This window comes from Leptonychotes weddellii, chromosome 11 (assembly GCF_054177405.1).
Source record: "Leptonychotes weddellii isolate Sample4059 chromosome 11, ASM5417740v2, whole genome shotgun sequence".
Classification (NCBI taxonomy): Eukaryota; Metazoa; Chordata; class Mammalia; order Carnivora; family Phocidae; genus Leptonychotes; species Leptonychotes weddellii.
Genome location: NC_138379.1, coordinates 89,996,299 through 90,020,031, shown reverse-complemented (window position 1 = coordinate 90,020,031; position 23,733 = coordinate 89,996,299). Strand labels below are relative to the sequence as shown.

The window sequence follows — 23,733 nt, the reverse complement described above, 5'->3', positions numbered from 1 at the left end:
TTTTTTTTTTTTTTTAAAGATTTTATTTATTTATTTGACAGAGAGATAGACAGAAGAGCACAAGCAGAGGGAGTGGCAGAGGGAGAGGGAGAAGCAGGCTCTGCACTGAGCAGGGAACCCGATGCGGGACTCGATCCCAGGACCCTGAGATCATGACCTGAGCCGAAGGCAGACGCCCAACCATCTGAGCCACCCAGGCACCCCTGGGTGAGAAGCTTTAAGGAAGAGCAAGATTAAATAATTTCTGCAAGCTTTAACAGCTAGTAGTGAAAAAGTTCTAACTCAGGTAGTCTAGGTCTGATGCTAGAGTGCCAAATTACTACACTTTACTGCGTTGCACCTCACGAATGTTTAAATTCTAACCTTTTCACTATACTGAAGGAACAAATTTTTCCTGTAAGTATTGTGTTTTATTTCTTTATTTTTAATCTTAGAAATATTAAGATTTTGTGAGGAAAGAAATGCACTTTGAAATCAAATGCCAGGGCCAGCAATACTAGAATACAGTTACAGCAGATCGTTATTGTCTAGGTAACTAAGGTGCAGACCCTCACGCAGGGTTCCTCCAATGATAGCGTCTGTGCATAAAACTATTATTACAGCGTGTTTATAATACAAGGATGGTGTTCAGTAGGCTCACTGGTAAAACACTGAACAGTTTGATTCAGAAATATCTGGAACAGTTTGACAAGGTACTTGTTGAGGTCTAGGTCAAAATAGATAGGAAAAAATACATGTCTGTGTCCCTACGGAGGTGGGGGGTTGATACATTTTGATAAATGTTAAAATCTTAAATATGTACAGTGCTGTGGAGTTAGAGGGTGGTGTAATTAGGGGGAAAGAGGTTGAGTTATTCTGTCCCTGCCCTTTCTGGCTAGGTGAATTAGAAAAATGTGTTTCCTCTGGGCATGCTGCCCTTCCTCTTTGTCTTTGCAGCCTCAGGCCTGGCTTGTGGAGCTGAGTGTGAGCTGGATTTCAGCCTCCATATGCCTTTGTGTGGGGCACAGACTGTCCAGCAGTTTGTGGTAGCCATGAGTGGAGCTGGTTCTTGAATGGTGCGTTCTCCAGATAGAATAGATTGGCAAGAACATTGTATGTTGAGGGAGCAACACAAGGATATACAAAAAGATGTGATAACACGTGGTGTTCTTTGAGAGGGAGATGCTCTGTGGAGTGTGGTATGTGTTCCTGAACTGGCTTCAGATGAGGTTGCAGAAAAGGGTCAGAGGTGGATTGTCAATGGTTTTGGAGGCTGTAATAGTTAAAATAATGGTCTCCTAAAGATGTCTGCATCCTAACCCTGAGCCTGTGAATAAGTTACATGGCAAAGGGTAATTAAGATTGCTGATTAGCTCACCTTAACATAGGGGGATCTGGATTATCCAGGTGGGCCCAGTGTGATGACCCAAGGGTCCTGAAATGTGGAGGAGAGAGGCAGTGGTGTGGGAATGCTGTGAAGTGAGGGAGACGGGAAGACCATTGCTGGCTGGTTTTGAAGATGGAAGAGGGACGTAAGCCAGTCCAAGGAAGTCTGTGGAAGCTGGAGAGAGCAAGGAAGTGGATTCTCTCCTGTAGTTACCAGAAAGAATTTTAGCTGAGTGAGACCCATTTTGGACTTCTGACTTGCAGAGTTTAAGTTAATTGATGTTGGTTTAAGCCACTGTTGGTGGTCATTTGTTTCAGCCCCTGTGGGAAATTCATACAGAGGCGATATTTGGAGACTATCTGGAAGCAGTGGGGAGTCTCTGGGAGCAGTTAGAGAACATAGCCAAGCTGTACAGGCTGTGGAGGCTGTGACCAGGTCGGAGACTGTTGTTGCTATTGTCTAGGTCTTAGGTCTTCCGAGAGGCAGGTACCAAGTTGGGATTAAGTGAATTGGAGATTTATTGGGGGGAAGTGTCTGCAGAAGTGAAGGAGAAGGAACAGAAATAGGGAAAGGAGGGAGGACGGAAGGAGGAGTCAGTAGGAAGAGTCTCAGGCTGCGGCACAGTCTAAGAAGGCTTATGCTGATGGGGTGTCCTGGATCCAAAGCTGCCCTCGAGGGGACTGTCCGGTCCTGCAGGAATGGGGCAGGAAGGGTCTCCAGTTGTGCTGCTGTTCTGAGTCATCGGGAGCAGCCAGGGAAGCATGGTGCTGTCAGTGGTGGCTCTGGAGGATCCACTCATCAACTACGGCTCGTCCTTCAACTGTGCTCCCTGCAGCCCGAGATCTGGGTGGTTTATTTCTAAGGCCACCACGTAGGGGGTGTGTGTTGGGGGTTCTGATGGAGAGTTGGGATTGAAGCTTGTTGAGAAACGTTGAGCTCTTTGTTTCAGTTTGGCACCTGTGGTTACTGTCGCTGAGAGACTCCATCTCTGCACCTGGGGTTCATTTAGACTGTCTTTGATAGTCGTCAGCTAGTGCTGTATAGGAACCCTGTGCTCTAATCCATGTTTCCCCCCTTTAATCAGAATTTGGCGTCGTTTGAGGCAGATTGCTTTTCTTGTCATGATTGCAGGAGGTGGAGCATTCAAGGACGTTCTTCTGTTTTCTTCTCCTGCTTTGAGGCTGTGAAAGCATTTTTCACTTTTGTGAGAAACGAGAGTTGTGAGAAGAGTGTTGGAAGAAGTCCTGGGGGTGGTGAGTGGTATCCACCCTGTTCTCCCCTCCGCCCCTCCAGCTTTCCCACCAGTGCTGGGAAGTCCCGGACAAGTACTGTTGCTGAAACATCTGTTCTCTGAGTTTAGAAGAGTGGCGCAGATTTCAGAGGGAGTGTGAGCACTGGAAGACAGGAGTGATTTGTTTTTAAGAAAAGAAAGGGCCGAAGGGGAGCTAGAGCGTTACTTTGTAGGAACATAGCCGACTTCTGTGAGTTCTAAATATTCCTTGGAATGTAACTGAGAGTCTTCTGGAACAAGGTTGGCAACCTTTTTCTGTAACAGGCCAGATAGTCAGTATTAGGCTTTGTGGGCCATGTGATCTCTGTCATAACCACAGAGACACTATGTAAATGAGAGGCTGTAGCTGTGCTCCAGGAAAACTGTTTGCAAGAACAGGCAGCCGGTTGGATTGGGCCATAGTTTGCTGACTCCCGTTCTAGTTCATCGGTGGTGTAATTATTTCCTTCTGTTTCTTTGACTTCTTTCTAAGAATATGTTGTGTAGCTCTACATTGTAATGGCCGGCAGAGTGCTGGAATAGTTCCATTCTTCCAGACTTTCTGTTAGGAGGTCAGCAGGCTAGACAGAGATGTGCAGTATTTCCTTGGAGGAGCCCACTTTGCCCATGCCGTATCTCTGATGGAGGCTGACCAGTGTGTCGCTCATCTGGCTCCTCCTGCAAGCCTTCTCTTCTTTGTGAAAACAGCTTTTTAGCTGATGATATCACAAATGCATGGGTGGACTGCCTCTAATTTTGATGTTGTGTTTGGGAGATTTACCTGATGGGACACAATATTCTCATGAATTTTTCTCTTACGTGATTATTCCTCTTCACTCTTCTCTGGAATGATTTGTAGGGATTAAGGCAATGTGTTAATATTCGTGTTTTCAGCATGTGAGGACAGAGAATAACCCTATCTGGGCTACATTAAGGATCTTGGGAAAGATGATATGTAGACTGTAAAATGAAATAAAAGCTGTCATCCCTTTACTGCCTGGAGTGTAATTTAAATAAATGAACCTTACAAATGCAACTTTTCCCTTTTGTGAGTCATGAATAATTTGGCAGCATATTCCCAGATCTGAACAGGAGTTCCTGCTTTTAGCATCTGTAATAAAATAATTTTCCTGAGTAGCTGAAATGAAATTCAGAAAATTGGGTTTATGCTAATGAAGAACATCAGTAATGAACATTTAGATAATGTAAAGTTAAAGGGCAAAATGTTACTTACTGTGGCTTCAGAGCATGACTGAGACATTTCTTCTGTTTATTGTTAATGCCCTCTTCTTCACTGTACCCCTAAATGAGGAGTTGTCAGGTTGGATTTGGCATGCCACTGATTGATGGTTAAAACTTGAAAAGATTTGTGCTAACAAGATACATTTCTCCAGTTAACTTCAATCTGTTCTCCAAAGTGTGTAAATAGAAGTATTCTCGTTGTGTTTTGTGGCTTATAGTCATTTTGCCCCTTATTTCTTAATATTCCTTGAAGGATGGACTGAAGGTAGAGTTTCTTCCTAAAATTGATGTGGTGATGATTTACTGTGTTCTCAGAGGTGAAGGAGGGTTGTGGTGGTGGTGGTTTGTGTGTGTTTTGAATGAATGAGGTTTTTTTTTTTTTTTAACCAATTTAAATTGTTACAAGCTTATATTTTTGATTCATGACAGCTTCCTTAAGGCATATTTCTTTCTAGAAGGAATGATGGTTTTTAATTAGAAGTGATGGTTGAATTCAATCCTGTAGTACCGGGGCGCCTGGGTGGCTCAGTTGGTTAAGCGACTGCCTTCGGCTCAGGTCATGATCCTGGAGTCCCTGGATCGAGTTCCGCATCGGGCTCCCTGCTCCAAGCAGGGAGCCTGCTTCTCCCTCTGACCCTCCCCCCTCTCATGTGCTCTCTCTATCATTCTCTCTCTCTCAAATAAATAAATAAAATCTTTAAAAAAAAAAAAAAATCCTGTAGTACCAAGGACTAGCCAGGCAGCACAATGTAAATGAAAAATGGCCTTGTTGTAAAACAGATGAATTATATGGTACATTATTTTTTCTTAGCTGACACAGTCTCCTTTTTCTTTTTTCAGATAAATGTAAATGAAATTACAAGATTTTCAGATTTCCCTTTGTCTAAAAAAACATTGAAAGGTAGGCATATGGTGATTTTGGGACGTGTTGTTGGGTTTCTTGATGTTTTTTATAAATGGAAAAAGATTTAGAGCATTTAACTTGAAAGATATTACTTTGGCAAATAATTTTGTTATCTTGAACCTCTAACACCAAGAAACAATATTAATTCATTCGAGTATTACCGATTTGTCGTTCTCACCCTTTCTGAACTAAAAAACAGTACTGAAAAAACAAGATGCCAGGGCCTCTCAGTAATTAAAATAAAATCTAGTTATGTTAGTTAAAATGAATAAGACAACAAAAGTGACATCTTTTATATTAATGTGTTAGGGCCACCAGAACAAAATCTCAGACTGGGAGGTGGGGGCTTAAACAACAGAAATGAATTTTCTCACAGTTCTGGAGGCTACAAGTCCAAAGATGGAGATGCTCTCAGGGTTAGTTTCCTCCGAGAGCCGTCCTGGAAGGCTCTTTTCTGGGACTCTCTCCTTGGCTTACGGATGACCGCTCTCTTGCTGCATCTCATGTGGTTGTCCCACTATGCAGTCATACTGTTGGTGTCTCTTTTTGTGTCCAAATTTCCCCTTATAAGGACACCAGTGACATCAGATCAGGGCTCATGAACTTAACCACCACTTCAGAGGCTTTCTGAATACTGTCACATTCTAAGGTACTGGGTGTTAGGGCTTCAGTGTACGAGTTTTAGGGGGCACAGTTCAGCCCGTACTCCTGTTTTACGGGGATTTTCTAAAGTGTCACTCTCTTCCCCTCCGCCCTGGCAGGTTTGCAAGAAGCCCAGTACCGTTTGGTAACTGAGATACAGAAGCAGACCATTGGATTGGCTTTGCAAGGTAAAGATGTTCTTGGAGCTGCCAAGACAGGATCTGGCAAGACTTTGGCTTTCCTTGTTCCAGTAAGTAATTTTTTTATATTGGGTCAGGTCCTCTATTACATGCTTTTAAAACATTCTATGCCTAGGTAGAAATCATGATGTAGAGAGTTGTTTCCTGTTGGATTTCTTTGGCTAGATTGCAAACTGTGTCAGGCGGGGGCCCCAACTGTTCTGTTCTCCACCATATTTCCTCCATCCTAACACGGTGCCTTGCACATGGTGGGCACTTAGTAACTTCTTGAATTAGTGAATTACTGTGCCTCGACAAGCCTTTGCATTCCTGAAGCATGTGGGTCTTCCAAGCAGCAGGTGAGAATGGTTCCGCCCTGTTGTAGGACCGCTGGGGCAGGCTGGGGAGGCTGTTTATGCACTCATGCTTGCAAACCTGCCAATTGCATTTATACTTGCCACTTGTTTAGGATAAAGCTGAAATATGCTTACTTTAAGGAGATTGGGTGATTCATTGAGAATTTTCCAGGACATTGGTAGCTGTCATTTTTGAGCAGTGAAACAATAGAGCCTCTTAGGAAGGTACTTATATCTCAGTTATGCAGTTGGTCTCATAATTTAATTCCTCAAAATAATTGGCTTAGAAAAATCACATTTGAGTTTTTGTTCCAAGTACTGCAAAACCATTTTTCCCTTAAATCCAATTTTTCAAAACGATGTTTCTCTACAACTAGAAAGTTCAGTCACTGTATAATTACAGTAACTACACGGATGAAAGTTTAATGTGGTTTCTGTTCAGAAAATGGTGACAGATATTTTTCCGAAATCTGTTTTAATAGTTTGAGGGCTGCACGTAGCTCTCACTGATTGCCAGTCTCCTGCCAGGGCTCTGGTGGCAGCTGACCTGCTGTGAGGTTTATGTTTCCTTCCCTCTATGACTTGAGCGATCTGGTGGCTAGAAGAAAAAGAAAAAAACAAAGCAAAGAGTTGTTCTTTCTGATTGGATGACACTTGTGACTGGTATGTCCTCTGCTTGGAAGGTGCCTTTGATTTGGAGGAGCAGGGTTGGTTCAGGAATCAAAATGCTGCCTTCTGAAAGACTTACTAAACACAAATTTGCTGTCTTTTTTGAGGTGCTGGAAGCCTTATATCGTCTACAGTGGACCTCAACAGATGGGCTGGGGGTTCTGATTATATCACCTACGAGAGAACTGGCCTATCAGACCTTTGAGGTTCTCCGAAAAGTAGGAAAGAATCATGACTTTTCAGCTGGTCTCATCATTGGTGGAAAGGTTTGTCCTTTTGTCTTGTCCTTCTTTTTTCTATAACTTATATTGGAGCACTGTGGCAGTTGACAGGAAAGAGGTGGAGATTTCATTTAAACAGGTAGGCTGGCATCCTGGTGGGGTCACTGTCATCTAGGGTTCTGATTATCAATTCTGAAGGTCCAGAAAGTCAATTTTTGTGAGGGTTCTCTGAGATTATTGTACTCTAAACAGCCTGTAAATCTGTTTGTTAATTTACTTGGGAAAGGTACCATTTGAATATTTGGACTAGTTCCTTTTAAGAAAATATCTAAGAGGTTGAATAATTCAGAACATTGCTGGCTCAGCAGCAGAAGAAAGCAAGACCGTTTTGTTTTGTTTTTAAAGATTTTATTTATTAGAGAGAGAGAGAGAGAAACAGCATGAGAGGGGAGAGGGTCAGAGGGAGAAGGAGACTCCCCGCTGAGCTGGGAGCCCGATGTGGGACTCGATCCCAGGACTCCAGGATCATGATCTGAGCCAAAGGCAGTCGCTTAACCAACTGAGCCACCCAGGTGCCCCAGAAGACAGTGTTTAAAAAAAATTTTTTTTAAACTTTATTATTTTTATGTTTAAAGATTTTATTTATTTATTTGAGAGAGAGAGCGAGAGCATGAGAAGGGGGAGAGTCAGAGGGAGAAGCAGGGTCCCCGCCGAGCAGGGAGCCCGATGTGGGACGCGATCCCAGGACTCCAGGATCATGACCTGAGCCAAAGGCAGTCGCTTAACCAACTGAGCCCCCCAGGTGCCCTAAACTTTATTTTTTTAACTGAAGTATAGTTAGCACATAATTACATTAGTTTCAGGTGTACAACATACTGATTCAACAAGTCTGTATGTTTTCGTGTGCTCTCAAGTGTAGCTGCCACCTGTCACCATACGATGCTATCACAGTACCGCTGACTCTATCTCCTGTGCTGTGCCTTTCATCCCTGTGACTTAGTCATTCCATAACTGGAAGCTTGTATCTCCCACTGCCTTTCACCCATTTTGCCCATCCCTCTCCACTCTGGCAATCATCAGTTTGTTTTCTGTATTTATGGGTCTCTTTCTGCTTTTTGTTGTTGTTGTTGTTTTGTTTTGTTTTTTTTTTTGGATTCCACATGTAAGTGAAATTATATGGTATTTGTCTTTTTCTGACTTACTTCCCTTAAGCATAATATTCTCTAGGTCTGCCCATGTTGTTGCAGGTGGCAAGATCTCATTCTTTTTTATGGCTGAATAGTGTTCCTTTATATAAATATACCACATCTTTTTTATCCACTCATCTGTTGATGGACACTTGGGTTGCTCCCGTATCTAGGCTATTGTACATAATGCTACAGTGAACATAGGGCTGTATATATCTCTTCAAATTTGTGTTATTTTCTTTGGATAAATACCCAGAACTGGAATTGTTGGATCGTATGGTAGTTCCATTTTTAATTTCTTTGAGGAACCTCCATCCTGTTTTCCACAGTGGTTGCATCAATTCACATTCCCACCCACAGAGCAGCTGGGTTCTCTTTTCTCCACATGCTCGCGCCAACACTTACTTCTTTTTGGTATCAGCCAGTCTGGCAGGTGTGAGGTGATAGCTCATGGTGGTTTTGATTTGGATTTCTCTGATGGTTGGTGCCATGGAGCATCTTTTCATATGCCTGTTTGCCTTTGGGAAACTGTATGTCTTTGGGAACTGTATGTCCTTGGGAAAATATCCAAGTCCTAAGCCCACTTTTTAATTGGGTTGTTTGGTTTTTTGGTGTTGAGTTGTAGAAGTTCTTTATATATATAATGTATATATGACATATATTGTATATAAATAGGATATTATAGGATATTATATATCATGATATATGAAGGATATTAACCCCTTGTTAGATATGTCATTTGCAGATATCTTTTTCCATTTAGTAGGTTGCCTTTTCATTTTCTTGATGGTTTCCTTTACTGTACAAAAACTTTTTACTTTGATGAAGTCCTAATGGCTTGTTTTTGCTTTTGTTTCCCTTGCCTGAGGAGACATATCAAGAGGAATGTTGCTAAGGCCAAGAGATCACTGCCTATGTTTTCTTCTAAGAGTTTTATGCTTTCAGATCTTATGTTCAAATCTTTAATCCATTTCGAGTTTGTTTTTGTATGTTCTATAAGATAGTGGTCCAGTTTGACTTTTTTGCATGTATCTGTCCAGTTTTCTTAACACTATGAATAGAAGAGACTGTCTTTTCTCCATTGTATATTCTTTTCTCTTTTGTCATAGATTAATTAATATATGTGTGGGTTTATTTCTGGGCTCTGTATTCTTTTACATTGATCTATGTGTCCATTTCATGCCAGTACCATACTGTTTTGGTTATGATAGCTTTGTAATACAGTTTGAAATCTGGGATTGTGGTACCTCCAGCTTTGTTCTTCTTTCTCAAGATTGCTTTGGTTATTTGGGGTCTTTGTGGTTTCATGCAAATTTTAGAATTCTTTGTTCTATTTCTGTGAAAATGCCATTGTTATTTCAGTGGGGATTGCATTGAATCTGTAGATTGCTTTGTGTAGTATGGACATTTTAACAATATATTTACTATCTGTGAGCTCGAGACATCTTTCCATTTGTGTAGTCTTTAGTTTCTTTCATGAGTGTCTTAAAGTTTTTAGAGTATGGGTACTTTGAAAATTTTTTTATCTTTTTGTTAATTCTTAGGTATTTTGTTATCTTCTGGTGCATTTGTAAATGGGACTGTTTTCTTAATTTCTTTCTTATTGCTTGTTATTAGTATATGGAAACACAAATGATTTCTATATGTTAATTTTGTATCTGTGACTTTACTGAATTCATGTATTGGTTCTCATACTTTTTTGGTTGAGTCTTCAGGGTTTTTTATATATAGTATCCTGTATCAGCAGATAGTGACAGTTTTACTTCTTCCTTTTCTATTTGGATGCCTTTTATTTCTTTTTCTTGCCTAATTGCTCTGGCTAGGAAAAGCTTTTAGTTTTTTACCATTGAGTATGATGTTAGTTTTGAGTTTGTCATATGTGGCCTTTATTATATTGAGGTATGTTCCTTCCATACCCACTTTGTTGAGAATTTTTATCATGAATGGATGTTGAATTTGGTCATATACTTTTTCTTTTCTTTTTTTTTTTTTTTAAAGATTTTATTTATTTATTTGACAGAGAGAGACAAAGCGAGAGAGGGAGCACAAGCAGGGGGAGCGGGAGAGGGAGAAGCAGGCCCTCCATGGAGCAGGGAGCCGGATGTGGGGCTTGATCCCAGGACCCTGGGATCATGACCCGAGCCAAAGGCAGACACTTAACAACTGAGCCACCCAGGCGCCCCGGTCATATACTTTTTCTGCATCTATTGAGATCATATGATTTTAATCCTTCGTTTTATTAACGTGGTATATATCATGTTGATTTGCAGATGTTGAACTGTTCTTGCATCTGTGGAATAAATCCCACTTGATTGTGGTGTATGATTCTTGTAATGTATTGTTGGATCTGGTTTGCTAATATATTTTTTATCATTTTATTTTTTTCATCATAATAAGTGTACTCTAATCTCCACCCTGTATTTCCCGCATCTCTCCACTCACCTCCCCTCTTGTAACCATCAGTTCTCTATAGTTAAGAGTCTGTTTCTTGGTTTGCCTCTCTTTCTCTTGTTCTCCTTTGCTCATTTGTTTTGTTTCTTAAATTCCACATATGAGTGACACCATAAAGTATTTGCCTTTCTCTGACTTATTTCACTTAGCATAGTACACTGTAGCTCCATCCATGTCATTGCAAATGGCAAGATTTCATTCTTTTTTATGGCTGAGTAATATTCCATTGTTTATATATACACCATCTCTTTATACATTCATCAGTTGATGGACACTTGGGCTGTTTCCATAATTTGGCTTTTGTAGATAATGCTGCCATTCAGGGTGCATGTATCCTTTTGAATTAGTATTTTTGTATTCTTTGGGTAAATACCTACTGGTGCGATTGCTAGATCCTAGGGTAGTTCTATTTTTAACTTTTTTTTTTTTTAAGGGCTCTTTAGACAAAGGTGTCTAGTATTTTTTTTAAAGATTTTATTTATTTATATATTAGAGAGAGAGTGCGAGTGCATGCACAAGCTGGGGGAGGGGTGGGGGGAGGGGGAGGGACAGGCAGACTCTGTGCTGAGCACAGAGCCCTATGTGGGGCTCAGTCTCATGACCCTGAGATCATGACCTGAGCTGAAATCAAGAGTGCAGCACTTAACCAACTGAGCCATCCAGGCACCCCTATTTTTAACTTTTTGAGGAACCTCCATACTGTTTTCCAGAATGGCTGTACCAGCTTGCATTCCAACCAGTAGTGCAAAAGTGTTCACCTTTCTCCACATTCTCGTCAGCACCTGTTGTTTCTTGTGTTGTTGATTTGAGCCATTCTGACTGACGTGAGGCCATATCTCATTGTGGTTTTGATTTACATTTCCTTGGTGATGAGTGATGTTGAGCCTCTTTTCCTGTGTCTGTTGGCCATCCATAGGTCTTCTTTGGGAAAATGATAGTCTTCTGCCCATTTTTTATTTGGATTTTTCGTGTATTGTGTTGAATCAGTTCTTTATATATTTTGGATACTAACGCTTGTCGGATATGTCATTTGCAAATATCGTCTCCCATTATGTAGGTTTCTTTTAGTTTTGTTGATTTGTTTCCTTTGCTGTGCAGAAACTTTTTATTTTGATATAGTCCCAGTAGTTTATTTTTGCTTTTATATTTCCCTTGTCTCAGACATATCTAGAAAAATGGTGCTGTGGCTGATGTCAGAGATTATGTCTGTGCTCTCTTTAAGAATTTTTATGGTTTCAGGTCTCAACATTTAGGTCTCTAATCCATTTTAAGTTTATTTTTGTGTGTGGTATAACAAAGTGCTCTAGTTTAATTCTTCTGATGTGGCTGCCTAGTTTTCCCAATATTACTTCTTGGAGAGGCTGACTTTTTCCCATTGGATAGTCTTTCCTACTTTGTCAAATATTAGTTGACCATATAGTTGTGGGTTGATTTCTGGGTATTATTCCTTTGACCTGTGTGTCTATTTTTATGCCAGTATCATACTGTTTTAATCACTACCACTTTGTAGTGTAACTTGAAATCTGGAATTGTGATACCTTCAGTTTTGTTTTTCTTTTTTTTTTTTTTTTAAAGATTTTATTTATTTATTTGACAGAGAGAATGAGAGAGAGAGCACATGAGAGGGGGGAGGGTCAGAGGGAGAAGCAGACTCCCTGCCGAGCAGGTAGCCTGATGCGGGACTCGATCCAGGGACTCCAGGATCATGACCTGAGCCGAAGGCAGTCGCTTAACCAATTGAGCCACCCAGGCGCCCCTTGTTTTTCTTTTTTAAGATTGCTTTGGCTTAAAAAAAAAAAAAAAACAGATTGCTTTGGCTTTTCAAGGTCTTTGTGGTTCCATACAAATTTTAAGATTATTTTTTCCAGTTCGGTGAAAAATGCTGTTGGTATTTTGATAGGAATTGTATTAAGTCTGGGTTTGCTAATATTTTGTTGAGGATTTTTGCATCTGTGTTTATCAGAGATAGTGGTTAATAGTTGTTTTTTTTTTTTTTTTTTGTGGTGTTACTGTCTGGTTTTGGTATCTGGGTAATGTTTGTCCTGTGAAATGAGTATGGGAGTGTTGCTTCCTGTTCTATTTTTGGGAGCAGTTTGAGGAAGATAGGTACTAACTCTTCTTTAAATGTTAGAACTCACCTGTGAAACTGCCTGGTCCTGGACTTTTGTTTTTTGGGAGTGTTAAAATTATTGTTTCAATTTCATTACTTGTAATCAGTCTTTTCGGATTGTCTATTTCTTTGTGATTTAGTCTTGGAAGGTTGTGTGTTTCTAGGAATTTATCGTTACCTAGATTTTTCAGTTTGTTGTAATGTAATTCTAGTTGTCACTTATAATTGTTTGTATTGGGGTGCCTGGGTGGCTCAGTCGTTAAACGTCTGCCTTCGGCTCAGGTCATGATCCCGGGGTTCTGGGATCGAGCCCCGCATTGGGCTCCCTGCTCCGTGGGAAGCCTGCTTCTCCCTCTCCCACACCCCCTGCTTGTGTTCCTGCTCTCGCTGTCTCTCTGTCAAATAAATAAATAAAATCTTAAAAAAAAAAAAATTCTTTGTATTTCTGTGGTGTGGGTTATAACTTCATTTGTGATTTTTGGGGGGAGATTTTCTCTTTTTTTTCTTGATGAGTATGGTTAGCAGTTTATCAGTTTTTAAAATGTCTTTTCACAGAACCAGCTTTCATTCTATTGATATTTTCTATTTTTTTTTTTAAGATTTTATTTATTTGAGAGAGAGCGAGAGGATGAATGGGGGGGCAGAGGGAGAAGGATAAGCCAACTCCCTGCTGAGTGGGGAGCCTGACACAGGGCTTGATCCCAGGACCTGAGCCAAAGTCAGAGGCTTAACCTACTGAGCCACCCAGGCGCCCCTTCTATTGTTTTTTGAGACTCTATTTCATTTATTTCCCCTCTGATCTTTATGTTCTTCCTTCTCATAACTTTAGGCTTTATCTGTTCTTCTTCTGGTTCTTGTCAGTGTAAAGTTATTGTTTCTTTTGTGATTTTTCTTATTTTTTGAGTTAGGCCTGTATCACTATGATGGTTGATATGATTTGAATCTTTAATTTGAGACTGGTTTTGTGGCCTAACATGTGATCTCTCTTGGAGAATGTTCTATTTACACTTGAAAAGTATGTGTATTCTGCAATTTTTAGATGAAATGTTTTGTATATCCCTGTTAAGTTCATGTGGTCTAATGTACTGTTTAAGTCCAATGTTTCCTCATTGATTTTCTGTCCAGATGATCTATCCATTGATGGAGGTGGGGTATTAAAGTCCCCTACTGTTAGTGTATTGCTGTCAATTTCTCCCTTTATGTCTGTTAATATTTTTTGTGTTTACGTGCTTCTATGTTTGGTGCATAAATATTTACAAATGTTATATCCTCTTTTTGGAATGATCCCTTTATCATTATGTAATACCCTTTTTTGTCTTTTGTTATAGTCATTGTTTTAAAGTCAGTTTTGTCTGATACTCCAGCTTCCTGGAGTAGAAGATGGTTGTGAGGAGTGTTGATTTTAGCTCATGGTGGAACCTGCTACGCAACATCTGCTCTTCCTGCTAGTATATCTGGAATGCTTGTTTGTGCTAGAGTCTCTTCTAGACTGCGGATACTTGAATTCTTGAATTTATATGCAAACATACACAAAGAAAGAGTAGCATCGCAAACCCTCACATACCTGTCACCCATCTTTAATGACTAACGTTCTGTGGTTCTGGTTTCAAGGAGACAACTTCTAGAACGTGGAGAGCTCATGGTGTCAGAGAGCCTCCCCAGGGCTCTGGGTTCTGACTTAGATAATGGCAGTGTTTCCAGTGTAAGTCGGTTCTGGCAGATGCAAAGGCAAGTGAAGACTTGGAGCATTTATAGGAAATTTATCTTGGCCTCAGAATCCTGGCTATAATTAAGAATCCTCATGTACTCTGAGCTCTTTAGGTCTTCACTTAGGACTTTTATTTGCCCAGAAATTTGGATGTGCTGCAGAAATAGAAGGGGAAATCATGTCTCTTTGTAGCGTATCTACATTGTTATGATGAAATGACACATGCAGGTGGCTCTTATAGTTTTGATACACAGGCTGCTCAGTGATGTGTCTGTGTAATCAAAAGAAACAACTGTTTTCAGGATCTGAAACATGAAGCTGAGAGGATCAATAACATAAATATACTTGTTTGCACTCCGGGTCGGCTTCTTCAACATATGGATGAAACAATATGTTTTCATGCTACCAATCTCCAAATGTTAGGTGAGTCTAATGAATTTCTAATGAAATAACCTGAGATTTAGGAGAGAGACCTCATAAATTTTAATGATAGAAATTTTTAATCTTAATATTTATTCAATAAAATATCTGAGAAATAACCTGAAACAATTTTTTGGCATAGGGGTTCTGAACCCAGAGAGTACAACTAGACATTTTCTTTTTAATTTTAAACAAAATGGTCAGAAGAATGAAGTAGTTGTATATGAAATTAGACACTTTAGTATTTGACACTGTTAAGAATTGATCTTTTAAGCTATATCCACTTCTGGTAATATCACTTCTGGTGATATTACCTAATGTGGTGTTTTTGTTTTTTTTTTAAACAACTATTTTGTAATAATTCTAGATTTATAATTGCAGTGATGGTATAGGGAGTTCCTTTATACCCCTCCCCCAGTTTCCCCTAGGGTAACACCTTACACAACTGTAGTACTTTTATCAAAATGAAGATTAACATTGGTCCATTATATAAATTCCAGACCTTTTTTGGATTTCACCAGTTTTTCCACTAATGCCCTTTTTTTCTCTTCTAGGATCCAGTCCAGGATACTAGATTAGATTTAGCTTAATGTATATTTTAAATGTTGTAGTTCACTGTGAATTTTCTCTTTTTAGTTCTTGATGAAGCAGATAGAATCTTGGATATGGGCTTTGCTGATACCGTGAATGCTATTATTGAAAATCTTCCCAAGAAACGGCAGACTTTACTTTTCTCAGCTACACAAACCAAGTCTGTAAAGGACCTTGCACGCCTAAGTTTGAAAAACCCTGAGTATGTGTGGGTTCATGAAAAAGCAAAATACAGGTATGTACTATTTGAAGCTGTATTTGATTTAATCAAAACAATGTTCTTTTTGGTATAAGAATTCAACATTTTAAATTAATACTATTTTTTAGGAAATTAGACATCATTTTATGTGTTAGGAGATATGGGAAGCATAGTAAAATATGTTAGTTAAAATTATTTAAATATTTGATGCACCTTTAAATGTGGGAATACTCTAGTGCAGTCTTTATCACAATGTGGTCTGGGGAACAAATAGCCTTCCATAAGATGTTAACAGGTATTTATTAATAACTACCCCAGCATAAACTGAGGGGCAGTGGGTTTGTGTGGCTGTGTGGGAAGTGGGTTGGGGGAAATGGGTTTTAAAGAGTATTTTGATACAACAAGTGGAAGTTTGTGTATGTATGTTTGGTATGAATCATTGTAGATTGTGGACATACTTGACTTGCAGAAATATTTTCTGGTGGACATAAGTAGAATCTGTGTTGAAGATCTCTATATGGATTCAACCCTACCATTATTTCTATCTTAACTTCTATTTCTTCCTATGAAATGTTAGTCTAAAAAGAAATAGATTGGGGAAAATGATGGGTTATCCTTTTGGAAAGTTTTTAAATACTGAGGATATGGGCCTTGAGGCCCACATTGACTTTGTTCAGCTACTAGATGTCTAGGATTAAAGAAGGTCTTAGAGGAGGCCCGACTCCATGCTTCTAGGTGATTTTTTTTTTTTTAAGATTTTATTTATTTATTTGACATAGAGATACAAAGCGAGAGGAGGAAACAAGCAGGGTGAGTGGGAGAGGGAGAAGTAGGCTTCCCGCTGAGCAGGGACCCTGATGCGGGGCTCGACCCCAGGACCCTGGGATCATGACCTGAGCCGAAGGCAGACACTTAACGACTGAGCCACCCAAGTGCCCCGCTTCTAGGTGATCTTAATGGATGAACTTTGAGGAGTCTGAGTACTGGTACCTTTGGTTATCAAGAACTCAGGAATGGCATAGGAAGAGATTCTTGAGGTAGTTTCCTCCTTAGCTTAATGTGGTGGAGACAGTGGTCCTTGTTTGTAAGGTTGTATTGAGATAGCTATTGAAATTCTTGGTACAATTAATAATCTAAAGATTGTCTGGGTCTTTAGATTTTCTTCTTTGTTCTTTTTGCTGTTTGCTTTCTGCCTGTTTTCAAGATTCTCTAGTGTTTTTACCAGGCACGAATTTTTCAATCACTAGGTAGTCTCTAAAACTGTGCATAATTTAAGGTAATTGTATATAGTATCCCTGTTTCCAATTTCTGTAGATAACAATGGGTTATTATTTATAGATCAGAGTTAGGAAAAACTGAATGCAAATACTATATTTCATAAATGGTTTTTTAAAAGATTTTATTTGTTTGAGAGAGAGAGAGGAGAGAGGGCCTGCACATGAGTGGGGAGAGGGGTAGAGGGAGAGAATCTCAAGCAGACTCTGTGCTGTGTGTGGTGTGTCATGCAGGGCTCGATCTCATGACCCTGAGATCCTTGAGATCATGACCTGAGTCAAAACTAAGAATCAGACACTTAACCGACTGAGCCACCCAGGCGCCCCCATAAATGATTGTTATAAAAGATGGGGCTTTCAGAAACCATGTCTTCAGTGACATAATTGACAATGGTGGCCTGTATGGTAATGACCGTGGCTCTCTCTAATCTCCGGTTCACCAGAGTGCTACAAAAAGCAGATGCTGGTGTGAATTTTGTCTCATGTCATTATTGGAGTTTCTTCTCCAGCCATTAATTCGGTTAATACACCATGGGAAAATCATAATCAAGAATATTTTTAAGACATTATAGAATATCTGCTTTCAAATCATGAAGGACCAGAAAAGTAATTTAAAAGTTAGGTCTTTCTGAAGTTGTGTATCAGAGTATACTTAGAAAAAGTATACCAGTATGTTTTCTTTATATTGCTATTGTAGTGAAATGGTGCTTCTAATGAAAAAAATTTTTTTTTTTGAGAAAAAATTGTATTTGGATCATTGTAACTTGCTGTGTTTTACAGTGAATATAAGTTGAATTCTTTGGTAAATTATGAACCATTTCAAATTTGAGATGGATATTTGAGCTTATGTTATTAGGTACATACAAATTTAATATTACATTTCCTATTAGCATCATTAATCATAATGAAATGTTGCTCTTTATCTGTACTAATACTTTTTGCCTTGAAGTCTAGTTTGATATTAGTCTCCCTATAGCAGCTTTCTTTTGGTTGATGTTTGCATGGTGAATCCTCTGTTCATTTACGCTTTACATTATATACGCCCTTATATTTTAGATTTGACTTTGTAAGCAACATATGGTTCTGTTACCAGGTATGATAATTGCTTTGCAACTAGAGGATTTAGTTCATTGATCTATAACTTACCATATTATTTAAGTCTCTACCCCTTTCCATTGTGCCTTCATTGTGAAGTATATTAATTTCATACATTTTAAACTCCATAAACTGTTATTACTTTTTGAAACCAGTATTTATTTAGATTTATCCAAATAGTTATTCTTTATGATATTTTTATTTCTTGTGCTCAAAAGAATTTCCTTTTATTTTTAGTTCAGGTTTACTAGTGGAAAAATTCTGTTTTGACTTTTCTGAGAACCTTTTTATTCTTTATTTTTGAAGGATATCTTGGCATGTTTATTTTTCAAAGATACCTTTCTATTGTTCTAACTTCTATTATATCAAAGTTAGCTGACACTTTTCTTGTTCCTTTGAAGATATTGTGTATTGTTTAAGATTTTCTTATCTTTGATTCTTAGTGAAATCGTGAATGATTTTTTTTTTTTTGGTGGCAGGTAGATGTTGTAAGGACAGATGACCTTGATCTGGGCTACCCTGGCTTTCAGACTCTGGGGCTGTTCTGTTTCTGTTCTGTGTTTGTTCTGCTTGAGTCCTGGCTGGGGTATTGCCCTTCCGGAGGTCTCAGCTGAAAGGTGTGGGTATTTAGCAGAGCCCTTCCATCCTGGCAGGCTCTGAACTTCATAGCCTTGAGATTGCCAGGGTCTCTGCTCAGCTCTGAGCTTCCCAGTTGTTGCTTTTTGCTTGTTTTCATTTTGCTGTGTGTGTGTATTTAGTTTAGTTTAGGAGTTGTCACACTTCTCATGGGAAGATTGTATGAAGAATTTAAGATTCAGTGTTTTGTGGCTCCTTCTATCTAGGATCTTGGACTACCATATTTAGGCCTAAGGTTGCTACTCAGCTCTACTCTGTTTTGCAAATCAGCAGATGCTTTGAGGGAAAAGTGGAAATTAATATGGGGCTTGCCTCAGGGCTTGTCTGTTTTCTTTTTCAGTACTTCAAGTACTAGCTGCCTTGGTTGCTGTCTCATGCCTTCTGTTTTTTGTTTTATACTTAATCCAGCCTTTAGAGTTAGTGCTATAGGCCACCAAAGTATTAATCTGATACATACAACCCCTTTATGGCAGGAATGATAGCTTTTTAGTCTTAAAGTTTTAGCAGCCAGTGATGATTATTTCCTAGATCCATTATTTCGTTAGGGTTTGCGAAATTGTGATAATCTGATTCTATTTCTAATTTCTAAAAAGTTTTCTTTCACAGTATATGTATGTGTATGAGAAATTTGTTGGAAAGGCATACTGCTGTTAATATTTTTCTTTTCTTTCTTTCTTTTTTTTTTTTTGGTGGGGTCTGGATTTCAAAGCTAACCAATGTGGCATATTTTTAACGTTTTTCCTTCTCTTATTTCCATAAGCACCCCTGCCACTTTGGAACAGAACTACATAGTTTGTGAGCTGCACCAAAAAATAAGTGTATTATATTCCTTTTTGAGAAGCCACTTGAAGAAGAAAAGTATTGTATTTTTCTCCAGTTGTAAAGAGGTACTAAATGATTAAGTAATTCATGTTGAATCATTCCTTTTATAATAGCAGATTTCAGTTAGGTAAGTAGCACTTTCTTCTGTTCTCATAAATACAGTGCTAGATGTGGTGAGGAATATGATAAATAGGCATGGTATCCCTCAGTGAATACTGGTAGAACAAACCATTGAATGGCTAGACTAACCACAGGTCTTTATAATCTGACACTTACCCTTCATGAATCCTGAACTGAATATGCCATTTATTTCCATGCTTTGATGTCCTTGATCATGATGATCTCTGGAATGCCCTCCCTGCATTCCTTTACACTAATGCTGAGGGAGTGTTGAATGTCCTTTAAGGCTAAGCTCAAATGTTACATCGGAAGGTCCTTCTGTGATACTCCGGATCCCCTTGTTATAATTAGCGATTTCCCCCATCCTCCTATAGTGTATATGTCTTTAGTTGAATTAACTCACTTGTTTAACACTAGCCATTTGCTGTGAATAAAGGATTCAGTGATAAATAAGAAAACTTAGTCTCTTCCCTTAAAGAGAAGGGGCCTTGAGTGATTTTTATGTCACTTTCCTCTCTATATTTCAGATTACCTGAGGATATATAGTTGTTGGCATATAGTAGGTAGATTCTAGATTTATAGCTTTTTGAATACTTAACATGGTAAGTATGTGAGTAAGTTTCCCTCCAGCTTATGAGAAAGATAAGTAGTGGTCTGTCTGTTGTACTCTGTCCTTTTTCTGTCTTTACTGTTTTTAGGAAACCTCTTCATTTCCATGGCTTTAAATGCCATCTATGTTCTATCACCTGCCACATCGACATCTCAAGCCCTGACCACTCTCCTGGACCCCAGATTTGTGTATCCACTTGAATACTAGAGATTTCCATTTGAGTGTCTTGAGGGCATCTCAAGTTTAAAATAAGAAAAGCAATTTAAGATTTCATATCCTGAAGATCTACTGCCTCCCATCTCTTCCGCATCTCAAATGACTGAATCCTTAATTGTTGCTTGTCTTCATCTCATTGTCAATATATTGATAACTCTCATTAGCTCTACCACCTCTCACCACACCTCATGCTATAACTGAATCTAAGCCATGCTTAACTTTCTGTTACTCGTGGCTGGTCTCTTCATTCCCACACTTTCTTTCCTATAGTTATTGCACATTCTAGCCAGAATGATCTTGGAAAATCATCCACCTCAGCGAGTTTTTTCAAGAGCAAGAATTCAAGGTCAGTTTTGATTCAGGAGATGCAAACTGCAGAAAATTTTCATGGACCCAGTTCATACTTCCTAGGTTTGCATATGCACTTTTTTTTGAGATTGGTTTGCCTGAAAGTGTATCTGTCACCTGCAGGGTCACCTCTCCCTTCTCCCCTTTTCATGGTAGCCCTTTTAAAACCACAAAAGAAAGGCATGCCATCCATCTGTAATCTTACTGGTGCATTGTCTCAGGACCCGAGAATCTTCCTGGCACCAGGGGCATTGCTCTTCAGAAAGTGAATGGCTCTAAGGACAGGTAACAGGTGTTTTGTAGTTCAGTTGGCTTACCATTCTTTTAACACAGTTTGTAAGGAGACTTAATGGACTTATTAGCTGATGGATTACTAGAAATTTTATTTATCATCATTTTGAAATATAGGAGTTCAGAGAGTTAAGGTTATTTCCAGTACATTTTTTTTTTAAACTTATTTTTTAAATTCCAGTATAATTTTACATATAGTATTATATTAGTTTCAGGTGTATAATAGGTGGTTCAGTAATTCTGTATATTATTCAGTGCTCACCATGATAAGTGTACTTAATCCCTTTCACCTGCTTCACCCACCTTCCCTCTGGCAACCACTAGTTCTCTATATTTAAAGCGTCTGTTTTTTGGTTTGTTTTTGCCTTTGTTCACTTGTTTTCTTAAATTCCACATGTGAGTGAAATCATATGGTATTTGTCTTTCTCTGACTTATTTCACTTAGCATTATACCTTCTAGATCCATGTTATTGCAAATGGTAAGGTTTCATTCTTTTTTATGGCTGAGTAATATTCCATTATATATGTATCACCTGATCTTTATCCATTCATCTCTGCATGGACACTGTTGGCTTCCCTGTCTTGGCTGTTGTAAACAATGCTGCAGTAAACATAGGGGTGCATATATCTTTTTGAATTAGTATTTTTGTTTAATTTGGGTAAAGAGCCAGTAGTGGAATTGCTGGATCATATGTTATTTCTATTTTTAATTTTTTGAGGAACTGTCATATTGTTTTCCATAATGGCTGCACCAGTTTGCATTCCTACCAGCAGTGCGCCATGGTTCCTTCCAGTACATTTTCTGTATTTTCGTGAAGAGATTTTTCTTAACATGCATATTAGAAAGAGAAAATAGGAATAAAATAATGTGGTACTCTGCCTCAGTCTACCAATTAGTAGTATTCATTTATTAATATGTAAACTAAAGAGAAATAAAGCTAACAGTCAGCTCCATTTACTTCTGTATAAGAAGAGATTTAATAACATCCAGTGTTGTATAACAAAATCATTATGTTTATTAGTTCTTTTTGTTTTGCCCTTTTTTAAAAAAAGAGTATTTGAGAGCACACGGGAGTTGGGGGGGCAGAAGGAGAGGGAGAAGCAGACTCCCCACTGAGCAGGGAGCCCAGCGCGGGGCGTGATCCCATGACCCTGAGATCATGACCTGAGCCAAAGGCAGAAGCTTACCAGACTGAGCCCCCCAGGCGCCTCCTTTGTTTTGCTTATTATCAAATTCTAACAGTTCTTGTCCTGGTCAGTTCTGTACTAATGAAGTAATAGCTTAGTCTGAGAATTTTTAATAGCTTTATGGCCACTGGAAATTAGAAATTAAAACTGATATTCATTGTTTTGTTGTAGAAAGTTGTAAATATTGATAAGATTATCAAAAGACATTGAAGCATAAAACTATTAAGATAAAATTCTGTGGGGTCAGAAAATTGACCTAAGAGTTCAAGGAGGAAAAGAAAGGCAAAATTTCTTTCTCCTGAGTTTATTTTGTCTTTAATTATTTCTTAAGGACTTACTTTTTTTGTAGCGGTTTTAGGTTCACAGCAAAGTTGAGAGGCCTTCTTTCACACAGGCATGGCCTTCATTATTTTTACCTATTTTAAAAATGATTGTGGGTATCAAATTGCTCTGCTACGTAGAATCTATTGGATACATGTATAGGAAGTTTATTTTAAATTCTCAGCATTTATAATATATCAGAAGTTACAGTTTTTGCAACTAAATACATTTGGAAAAATGTCAGCTATCAAGTTGAAAATGTAAGGGGAGCCTATTTTTAAAAAAATTCTCATAGGAAATAATGTGAGTAAGAAGTGCTTGAAGACCTCAACTCTAGACTACATTTCCCTTTCTGCTCCACATTTTTTAATTGGTGAAACTTGTGCTCCTTAAAGCATTTTTGCTGTTCATCTCATAATATGGCTTGCTGTGCTGCTGCTGTCCCGAAGTACCAGACTCCTTTTTCTGTTCATGCCTAGGTTCAGTATCTGTACCGAGTGTTCTGCCGGCTACGTCCTGGCATCTCTATACTTGCCCTGCACGGCCGCCAGCAGCAGATGAGAAGGATGGAAGTCTACAACGACTTTGTCCGCAAGAGAGCTGCTGTGCTCTTTGCTACTGATATTGCTGCCAGGGGGCTGGGTAAGAGCTTAGAGAAAATATCCTGGGATCGTGGGTGATCGAATTTGCTTATAAATGGATGGATTTGGGAATTCATAGTTTCACTCAAATAATTGGTCCTTCTCTCTTAGAAAAACAAGTAAATTGAATTAAGGCTATATCACTGAAAATTTTGGTCATATTTTCATCTTTTGTGCTTATTGTTTATGGAAATAATCCTAGAATCCTGAGGAGCCCACAAAATCAAAGGAGGATTAAAGGTTTAAAGATAGGAGGAAAAACTACTCTTGTTTCTTTGAAAATTGGAAACTTGATAAAATGTTACAACTTAACAAGAAAATTTGAAGTCCATTTCTTCACCAAATGTTTTTATTTTAAAAACATACTTAATGTATGTAAGCTTTCAAGAAGCCACTGATACTATTTTACAGCTGATGGGGTATGGAAGTAATTACAGGAAGTAGAGATGTGAGTATATAACATGAGAATAAATAGGTGGTAATTTAGAATTTTCATTTACCTTATATTACTGACCGTGGCAGATTAAACACACACGAAGAATACGTGCAGTGTACCCTTATAGGTACTACCCAGCTTTAGTGACGATCTTTTTCATCTTTTTCATGATCCCTTTTTTCTTCCCGTCTCCTTGTTTGTCTTGGAGTGTTTTAAAGTG

At 38.7% G+C, this 23,733-nt stretch overlaps 1 protein-coding gene across 2 annotated transcripts in view; it reads left to right on the top strand.

The window, feature by feature from the left end:
- Positions 1–23,733, top strand: part of DDX10 (DEAD-box helicase 10) — a 288,714-nt gene that overhangs the window by 4,343 nt on the left and 260,638 nt on the right. For both annotated transcript variants that reach the window (XM_081799536.1, XM_081799535.1), the window contains exons 2-8: positions 4,719–4,779; positions 5,544–5,674; positions 6,736–6,894; positions 14,608–14,728; positions 15,362–15,551; positions 19,281–19,407; positions 22,916–23,078. In XM_081799536.1, the coding sequence (XP_081655662.1) occupies positions 4,719–4,779; positions 5,544–5,674; positions 6,736–6,894; positions 14,608–14,728; positions 15,362–15,551; positions 19,281–19,407; positions 22,916–23,078 (952 nt within the window). The remainder of the gene's footprint in view (positions 1–4,718; positions 4,780–5,543; positions 5,675–6,735; positions 6,895–14,607; positions 14,729–15,361; positions 15,552–19,280; positions 19,408–22,915; positions 23,079–23,733) is intronic.